General features: G+C 37.9%; 1 protein-coding gene across 1 annotated transcript; it reads left to right on the top strand.

Moving 5' to 3' along the window:
- Positions 1-3,836: 3,836 nt before the first annotated feature.
- LOC110899927 (dicarboxylate transporter 2.1, chloroplastic) lies at positions 3,837-8,742 on the top strand. The gene is made up of 4 exons (XM_022146820.2): positions 3,837-4,787; positions 5,961-6,274; positions 7,184-7,632; positions 8,431-8,742. Exons 1-4 carry the CDS (start codon positions 4,005-4,007, stop codon positions 8,544-8,546), a joined length of 1,662 nt encoding a protein of 553 aa, XP_022002512.1. The 5' UTR covers positions 3,837-4,004; the 3' UTR covers positions 8,547-8,742.
- Positions 8,743-9,259: the final 517 nt, after the last annotated feature.

Below are 9,259 nucleotides of genomic sequence, written 5' to 3'. Positions count from 1 at the left end.
AATTATACTTTTATACTTTTTAGAGTAAACTACCATTTTGGTCCCTGAGGTTTGGTCACTTTTGCCACTTTAGTCCAAAACTCAAACCTTTTAAATCTAGTCCCTGTGGTTTCACTTTTATTGCCATTTTGGTCCAAAAATGAAATCAGCTAATATTTGACTAATAAAATGCTGTTATTTTGTCCTTTTCCTCAGGGGCAAAATGGCCAAATATCAGCTGATTTCATTAATTTAATTAATAATGTGTTATTATAAAATTATATTGACTGTTTTGCCCCTGAGGAAAGGACAAAATATCAGGATTTTATTAGCCAAATATCAGCTGATTTCATTTTTGGACCAAAATGGCAATAAAAGTGAAACCACAGGGACCCGGATTTAAAAGGTTTGAGTTTTGGACTAAAGTGGCAAAAGTGACCAAACCTCAGGGACCAAAATGGCAGTTTACTCTACTTTTTATATACTCAATTACATAATATATACTCAAGAAATACCAAAAAAATATACCAATCATCTTTCCACCTCATCAATCCTCTTTCACCTTCTTTAACCAATCATATTTCACCCTTTTCAACCTCCTTTCTCCACCAATCATCTTTTCAATCCTCTTCCACCTTCTTTAACCAATCATATTTCACCATTTTCCACCTTCTCTACCAATAAATACCAACCCCCTTCTACCATTTTCTTCACACCATTCTTCTCTTCATCTCTCCAATTCTCTCAGTCTCTCTAAATCAAGAATTCTAAGAATTCTAAAAGAACACTAAGTGTTTCAACCATTCTTCTCTCAACCTCTCTACTTCTCTCAAATCTTCCAAGCAAGGAAGAGAACTCTCAGAGTTCTAAAAGAAAACACTAAGTGTTTTAAAGGAAGCTTTGAAGCTCCAACCTCCAACTCTTCATGGAATCACCAAAGGAAACTTTGCAAAACTGTGAGTATACTTGAACCCCATTTTCGTTTACCACCTTTTGGGGTGTAACATGTTAAACTATAAACTTACACTTAAACTTTATTCCTAAATGCACAAACATTCCTTATACATGCATGCATACTTGATTACTTGATACTTCAAACTTGGTGTTATACGTTTTGTGTTAGACTTATCATTAACTTCGTACGAGCCTACCCTTGACATATATAGCGCTATAGGATTAACACACCGCCTGTAAACTTTGGGTTATGTCATAAGCTTATTGTGTTTCATCATTGGGTTGATTAGTCGAACACATGCTGATTTTATTGTTTATCTCGTATGCTTGTTTTCCATGTGGAATTGTTTAAAACTTATCTTTTTATGCTATGTATGAAAACCTGTATACTCACCAATACATATTTGTATTGAACTATCCTTTTTAACATGTTACAGGTTGATGATGACGATGCTATGAAACTGAAGTAGTAATGATGCTTAGATACACATATAGACGTTTTAGGCTTTTATATGTTGTTTAAATTCTTGTATTTGTTTGTTGTATTATTTTCTTGTATTAAACCAGTTGCATTTCACATTTCATGTATTGTAACATTTTTTTATGAATGAAATTAATTTATTATTAATTCTATTGTCACAATTAGCATTATGTGTGATGAGAAATCTTTCTTCCTCCTATTCCGATGATTCCGCCGTTGGTTGGGGTGTGACAGATATCCCCTGAAATGTAATACGATGAAAACACTTATATATAGGAAGTCCCAGAAGTGTATCCACCATGCTTTTATCACATCACACTTGAACGCACATCACACTTGAATGGACTGATTCTGAAACGAATTGACTTTAATCCCGAATGTTCAAAAAGTTCACAAAACCTGACAATTTCAGCTCATACGCCCGGATGTACTATTCTCCCACCCTATCCGTTTGGATGTGAACATGCCGATCTGTCCGGATGAAGTCTTCTGTCTATCCGTCCGGATTGAGTCTCCTGTCCATCCGGATGGGTACATCCGTTAGCACATGTTTAAACTTTTCAAGAACACTCATAATCACAATTTTCGATCCAGAATCTTTATTACTTTGAATTTTAAGATGAAACTTCACTGGGTTGTGCGAAAATCAATTCCGAAACTAATGATGTCTTCAATTTCGAATTCCATCCATGAATTAACCTTCAATTTGATGTTTTATTCAATTTTTATGTCAAAACTCCCTACACGTCCAAAATCTATGAGCGTAGGTGATTCAATCAACTGTTAGATCGATTGAATCGGTACCGTAGCTCTGATACCAATTATGAAAACAGGATCCGGGGAGTTTGATGGAGCTTTGGTCCCGAGATGATCGATTCGGTGACAAGAAATGAGTAGAAGATAGAAATGACACCGAGCAATCATTTATAATCTGGTCTCTATTCATATCTAAAAGTTACAGCACCGTGAGACCAGTCGGACAGCATGTCCCCTCAGGGATCCAAAAGCTTGTCCAATTGGGAACCCCAATTCCCTATTTATAGGCAACAGCCTATCCGGATGAACCTATGTCCATCCGTCCGGATGGACTTATACAATGCACAACCTATATCCGGATGGGGTTTGGACTAGAATGTTGTCCATCCGTCCGGATGGACCTTTACGGTATCAACACCGTGTCCAACTGATCCTATTCTATACAATATTCAACACACACTCTATCTAGCTATTCGCACAGTGGCAAACGTACGAAATATGTACCAACAACCACCAACGACCACCGTTCTCCCTCCTCACCTACTTTTTGCAGTTTTAACGGCTAAGACGAACTACGATGATGACGGTGAAGATTGAATCAACTGATTTAGATGGTAGTGGAACCCTAGCCACCTTCGGAAAATTTTCAAAGGTTTTGCCATATATCTATAACAAAGCTAGCATTTTTCTCGACTTTTGAATCTAGCATTTTATTAGACTAGGGTTTTGTAAACGGCGGAGAAGGTGGGAGTGGTGTGCCAGAGGAGGATGGTGGTTAGGGTTGTAGACGACGGAGAAAAAGATGGTCTTACCCATATTAAGATCCGAATTGGAGACATACTTCTCAGTTTACTAGCAGGAAAATTACCCATATTAAGATCCAAATTTTTGGAAGGAAAGGATTGTCTTTTTACTTCAAAGGTGCTGCTTTTCTTATATGAACGATTTGTTTCATATGTTTCACTATTTTCATAAGATGTCCTAGGTGAATAGATGATTGGTTTTTGCCTTTCGATCTCATCAAGATCCTTAGTTCTATGAAATGGATCTTGGATCTTCGCAAATAAAAGATTGTGATGCACATGACTATATTTAACTGAAAAATTTACCCTCATGTGCGATGCACATGACTATATTTAACTGAAAAATTTAACCTGATAGTGCTAAAGGACATACAATGTAATGAGTTTCGCAAATAAAAGATTGTGACTGTAATTATTAAAGTTAAAGGTTGTCCATTGCAATCCGATACGATGAAAAAAAAAGATAATTTACCCTATCATATAAGTTAGTTAGACCATGGGGTGGGGGGTCCCACCCCACCCCCCCCCCCCCCGGTGGCGCCGCTCGTCTTGGTCGTCCCACACCGCCCCTCCCCGGCTCGTCGCGGCTCAACCGGCTGAATTTGGACGTTGGGGACGAGGTGTTTGGTTGGCTGATGGTGGGCCACCTGTGAGAGAGATAGAGAGAATTATTATTTTTTTGTTTTAATTATTTAATTAAATCAAACAAAATAATAATAAAAAAAAGGGAGAAAGGACTATCTTCTACACCCTTGGTGGGTAGTCAGTCCTAAGAGATGGTCCTCCTCCCATAATAACGTGATGCTGGGTAGTCTCCAAACCACATACCATGTTCATAAACGAGCTAGCCTCGCCTCTAGTTGAAGCCCGGCTAGTAAAGTGTGGTTTCTTCCGCCCCTAGTTAAAACCCATGGAATATTGCATAACTTTACCCGCAAACAGATTCACGTTCTCTATTTGTCACCACATCACACATCTATTAATCATCTTCTTCTTCCTCACTCTCCCTACAAACCACCATTTCTGCAACAATGGAAGCTTCCGCCCTCTTCTCCACCTCCTTCCGCCCACCCTCCCTCCACCTCCGATCCCGCCTCCCCTCCAAATCCCACATTCCCAAAACCCCCAATTTCCCACCCCTCACACTCAAACCCTACATCTCCACCAAACCACCCTACATCTTTACTCTCCAATCAAAACCCCTCAAACCCATCTCAGCTTCCTCCACAACTGCAATAATAACCGAACCCCAACAACCCAGCAAACCTCAGATTCAAGGCGCCAAACTTATACCATTAATCCTCTCCATATCCATCGGGATAATTCTTCGCTTTGCGGTTCCAAAACCCATTGAAGTAACCCCGCAAGCATGGCAACTGTTATCCATTTTTGTGTCCACTATAGCGGGTCTTGTCCTCTCGCCTTTACCCGTAGGCGCGTGGGCGCTGCTGGGGCTAACAACAACAATTGTTACTAAGACCCTGACGTTTACGACGGCGTTTAGTGCGTTTACTAATGAGGTTATTTGGTTGATTGTGATTTCCTTCTTTTTTGCTAGGGGGTTTGTGAAGACGGGGTTAGGGGATCGGATTGCGACTTATTTTGTTAAGTGGTTGGGGAAGAGTACGTTGGGGTTGAGCTATGGGTTGACGTTGAGTGAGGCGTTGATTGCTCCGGCTATGCCGAGTACTACCGCCAGAGCGGGTGGGGTGTTTTTGCCGATTATTAAGTCGTTGGCGGTTTCGGCTGGGAGTATGCCAAATGATCCGAGTGCGAAGAAGATTGGGGCGTATCTTGTTCAGTCTCAGTTTCAGGTTAGACTGTGATTTGATAATGTTTAGTTTGTGTGTTGGTTTTAAAATGCGCGTGTCAGGAGTGAATAATGCGTTGATGAGATTGCATGTGATGTGATTGCATTGCGTTATGTGGTGATGGGATCGCATGTGAATGTGATTGCATCGTGCGATGCGGTGATGGGATCTCATGTGATGAGATGAGATTGCATCGCGCGATGTGATTCCATGTGATGCGGTCTTGTGTGGCGCATTATGCAGTTGACCAAAATTTAAACGATTTAGACCATCGATTTCAACGGGTGTGAGTTTTTTCAAATTTGATCTACTGATCAATGGGTTCGAGTATTTGAGCAAATTAGACGGTCGATAGAACAAAACTAACTAGAGATGAAGAGAATATTATATATTTAATATTTAGAACTTAAAAGTAATCAAGTTAAATAATTTTTTTATAAATATATTTTTAGTATATTTCTTATAACGAACACCTCACAATTTGGGATCAAAACACATCGGAGTGCCATACATTATTATTGATCAAATGTCGGTTGGAATGTAGAAATTTCAGGTTCATTTATTCACAATTAGGTTTTTGCACAATTTAAATTCCAAAAGTGGAGAACTGATGCACAATTCAACAAGCTACTGGCCTTTTGCACAAGATTATGCTTTTTACAATGATGTATATACATATTATGAGACTATTATATGGAAAACAGTTATTTAAAAAAATCCATTTTATTACAAGTTGTTATTAATTTAGATCAATTTGGGAGATTAGGTATGGCTTCTTGTGGATCAAAAGGGCAAGGATTTGATTAGTTAAGTTTATTAACAGTACGTCAAAAGTAGTCAACTTTTAGATTGTGTCAACTGTCAAGTAATAGCTAACTTGTTATGCAAGCCAACGGGTGCGCTAGTGCATATCGATCATGTTACGCGCTCCCTCCGTTCCATGGGAATTGCAAACTTTGACCGGTCACAGGCTCGCAACACTTGAGATAAATGTTTGACTGTTAACCCGATGTACCAGACACCCTTTAATATAACAAAATTTGGCATTCTTTTTAACTCGAATTAAGATCACCAGTTGTTTGTGATAATGGTAACGTTGTAGCATTTATTTGAGAGTTTACACATCTCTTGAGGTGATTATAATTTTTACAAAGTTGTTATGTGATGTTTTGACAGTGTGCTGGCAATTCTAGTGCTCTTTTCTTGACTGCTGCAGCACAAAATCTCTTGTGTCTAAAACTCGCTGAGGAACTCGGGTTAGTAATTGCAAGTCCATGGGTTTCATGGTTCAAGGCTGCTAGTTTACCGGCTTTCGTTTCCCTTCTACTGACTCCATTCATTTTGTACAAAATTTACCCTCCGGAAACCAAAGACACGCCTGATGCCCCTGCCGTTGCTGCAAAGAGGCTTCTAGACATGGGTCCCGTTACAACTAACGAATGGGTTATGATCGCCACCATGATTCTTGCTGTCTCTCTTTGGGTATTTGGGTATGTGATATTTCACAAACTACTAGGTTTTATTTTGGTTATATAACATTTCATTTTGTGTGTCCCGGTCATTTCTGGTACAAACAAATCCGCCTATTTACTAACTAGAGTTTAATACGTTGAAGAGTCCCTTAAATAAAAAAGAAGATGAAAAACATAATTTTTATTGTATTGAAGTGATTTACTTATCATGTGTCCTTTGGGTTATGTTTCATATCTAACGAGTCAAATGGACAGGTTAAATAATTATACAAATAGGTTTAAAGAAAATGGGTCAGATGGGATAAAATGTCCTCCAAAGTGTTTTTTCTATGCATAAAACCTCTCAAATCATTTTATACAAAAGAAATTAGAATATTGTTAATAGTGCTCATAGCGGGCGCTATAGCAAATAGCGTAGCGAAGCGCTCATGTGTCGCTCTTGGATTTTGGCGCCTCCATAGCGGGTAAATAGCCGGATTTTAGTTTTTTTTTTTTGTTTTTTTTTTATTTTCTGTTTTAATATAAATAGCGGGATTTTAGGTTTTTTTGTTAAATGTACATATAGAACAGCGTATATAATATACATATAAAACATTTCTAAAACTTTCTCCTAATGTGTCGCTAAACATACAATAACGCTCGCTATTTCATCGCTATCGCTATGTAGCGTATAGGTAGCTTGTCGCTATTGTCCGCTATTCGCTATTAACAACTATGATATTATATAATTTTCACAATCGTATTTGACACTAACTATTTAAAAATAAAAAGATTTGGACAATAGGTGTTTTGGAGCAACACAGCATTAGATAACCTGTTTCGACCCGTAGCAAATTACTGACCCGCTCATTTTGTCATTTACGTATACCCGGGTCAAAATATGGATCCACCACTGGAAATTTTTAATGTGGTTTATTCTCAACACAGGGATGCTATTGGTATACCGAGTGTCGTTACCGCAATGTTGGGGTTATCGATACTATTATTGCTAGGAGTGCTAGAATGGGATGACTGCTTAAGCGAAAAGTCAGCATGGGACACTTTAGCTTGGTTTGCCGTACTTGTGGGTATGGCAGGTCAGTTAACAAATCTTGGAATAGTAACATGGATGTCTAATTGCGTAGCCAAATTCCTTCAATCGTTCTCTTTGAGTTGGCCCGCTGCATTTGGTGTCCTTCAAGGAGCTTACTTTTTGATCCATTACATGTTTGCTAGTCAAACGGGCCATGTGGGAGCTTTATACTCTGCGTTTCTTGCTATGCATTTGGCTGCAGGGGTGCCAGGTGTATTGGCGGCACTTGCTTTGGCTTACAACACAAATTTGTTTGGTGCTCAAACTCATTATAGCAGTGGTCAAGCAGCTGTTTACTTTGGAGGTAATGCTAATCTTTCCTATATGAACTGGCAATAGGTCACCTGTATAAGTCACCATTAGACCTGTTTTATTGAAACCTACACTACGTGATTTTTTACGGTTTTTTTAAAATAAATAAATTTAGGAGGCTAGGATCCATCGTTTCTTCTTCTTGGTACATAAAGAGATATAAAGTAGTTAAACGAGTTGTATTCATGTTTAAAACTTGTGTTATTCGTGTCGTCAAAGACCTGTTAAACACGATAAGACACGGCTTTTTTAAGCGTTTACTAATAGATGTGTCAATTTGGGTTGTGTGTATTTTTAAACGGATCAAATAAAAGTAAGCCGGTTGATAATGCTTATGTTCTTTTAGTTTTTTTATATTCAAAGATATGGAGATTTTTCTTGTTGAAATACTTCATAGTTAACGTATTAGTTACTTATAAAAAGATTAATAAAGAGGAATATTTTCAAGTCAATCTAACCCGTCCAGGGTCATTGTAACCTGAACTTGTTTTGAATTGTTACACAACCCGCCCTTCTTCCCTGCTTTAATAGGTAGCGGTTACAGGTTGACTTTAGGGGTCAAACGAACTAAACTTCAACAAGCAAGTTACTATGAAATTTATCAGATTTGTATAAAATAAATTTTAGTGATACATTAAGCTTAGGACAAGTTGCAAAAGTACAAAATTTGGTGTCAAATAACATGAAGTTTATGTCAAATTTGAATATTTGAAAAGTAATAGGTTGACCTTGAAAGTCCTTTTGGTGTACTGTGACTAAGTTTCTTTTTCTTGTTTTCTTTTGTCAACAGCTGGTTATGTGGAACTACCAGATGTATTTAAAATCGGGTTTATTATGGCTTGTATTAACGCGGTGATCTGGACGGTTGTTGGCGGCGCATGGTGGAAGTTTTTGGGTTTGTATTGACTCTCAAGTTTCATCACGTAGATATGTTTCTCGTTTATTGTATAATGCCCTTCGTTTCGAGTTAGGGATTTGTGCACCAAAAAAAGCCACATAATTTGTTGACTTTTCGATTTTGACCTCTTGAGATCAGTCATGATCATCTGTTTGATTTAATTGAGAAATCAATATGGTATGGTTATAGTTTTACCAAAATTAATTATAGACATACATATATGTATATATTTGGATGACACATTTATGGTGTTCATTTGTATGTCCAATTGGCCCAATGGTGATAGTGAAGTGAAGTGATAAGGTTTCCCTTGGATAAGCCAAAAGGGCACTAGTAAGAAATGACTAAGCCCAAAGCAACAAACAACTTTTTGGGCAAAGGGTATAAGTTGTTAATGCATTTGAGGTCTGGATTTGGAATAATAGGATTGGTACCTAATCTGTGGCAAGCATAGATCGGTCAAGATTGGCAAATGCTCAAATGGGCTCTAAAATAATTCTTCCGTAGCGGCCTACAACTCTATGCAATGTAGATGACCAATTTACTTGATACGAAGTTAAATGGGTTATAAATGGATTAATACGTTAATGACACGATTAAAATGGGTCTAAACGGGGTTAAGTCGCTTAACCCTTAACTGATATGAGATGCATAATACTTTTAATTTGTCGTGCTAAATAGGTTAACATGTTGGCATGACATGTTTATAACCCTTTTATTA

The sequence above is a fragment of the Helianthus annuus genome, chromosome 9 (assembly GCF_002127325.2).
Source record: "Helianthus annuus cultivar XRQ/B chromosome 9, HanXRQr2.0-SUNRISE, whole genome shotgun sequence".
Classification (NCBI taxonomy): domain Eukaryota; kingdom Viridiplantae; phylum Streptophyta; class Magnoliopsida; order Asterales; family Asteraceae; genus Helianthus; species Helianthus annuus.
The sequence above is the reverse complement of the archived record's forward strand: the minus strand, read 5'-3'. Positions and strand labels throughout refer to the sequence as shown.

Bases quoted from the DNA above. Each gene is read 5' to 3' on its own strand.
- LOC110899927 (XM_022146820.2), top strand. From the start codon at position 4,005: ATGGAAGCTTCCGCCCTCTTCTCCACCTCCTTCCGCCCACCCTCCCTC. The intron at 4,788-5,960 runs GTTAGACTGTGA...ATGTTTTGACAG, and splicing joins TTGTTCAGTCTCAGTTTCAG to TGTGCTGGCAATTCTAGTGC. The intron at 7,633-8,430 runs GTAATGCTAATC...TTTTGTCAACAG, and splicing joins AGCAGCTGTTTACTTTGGAG to CTGGTTATGTGGAACTACCA.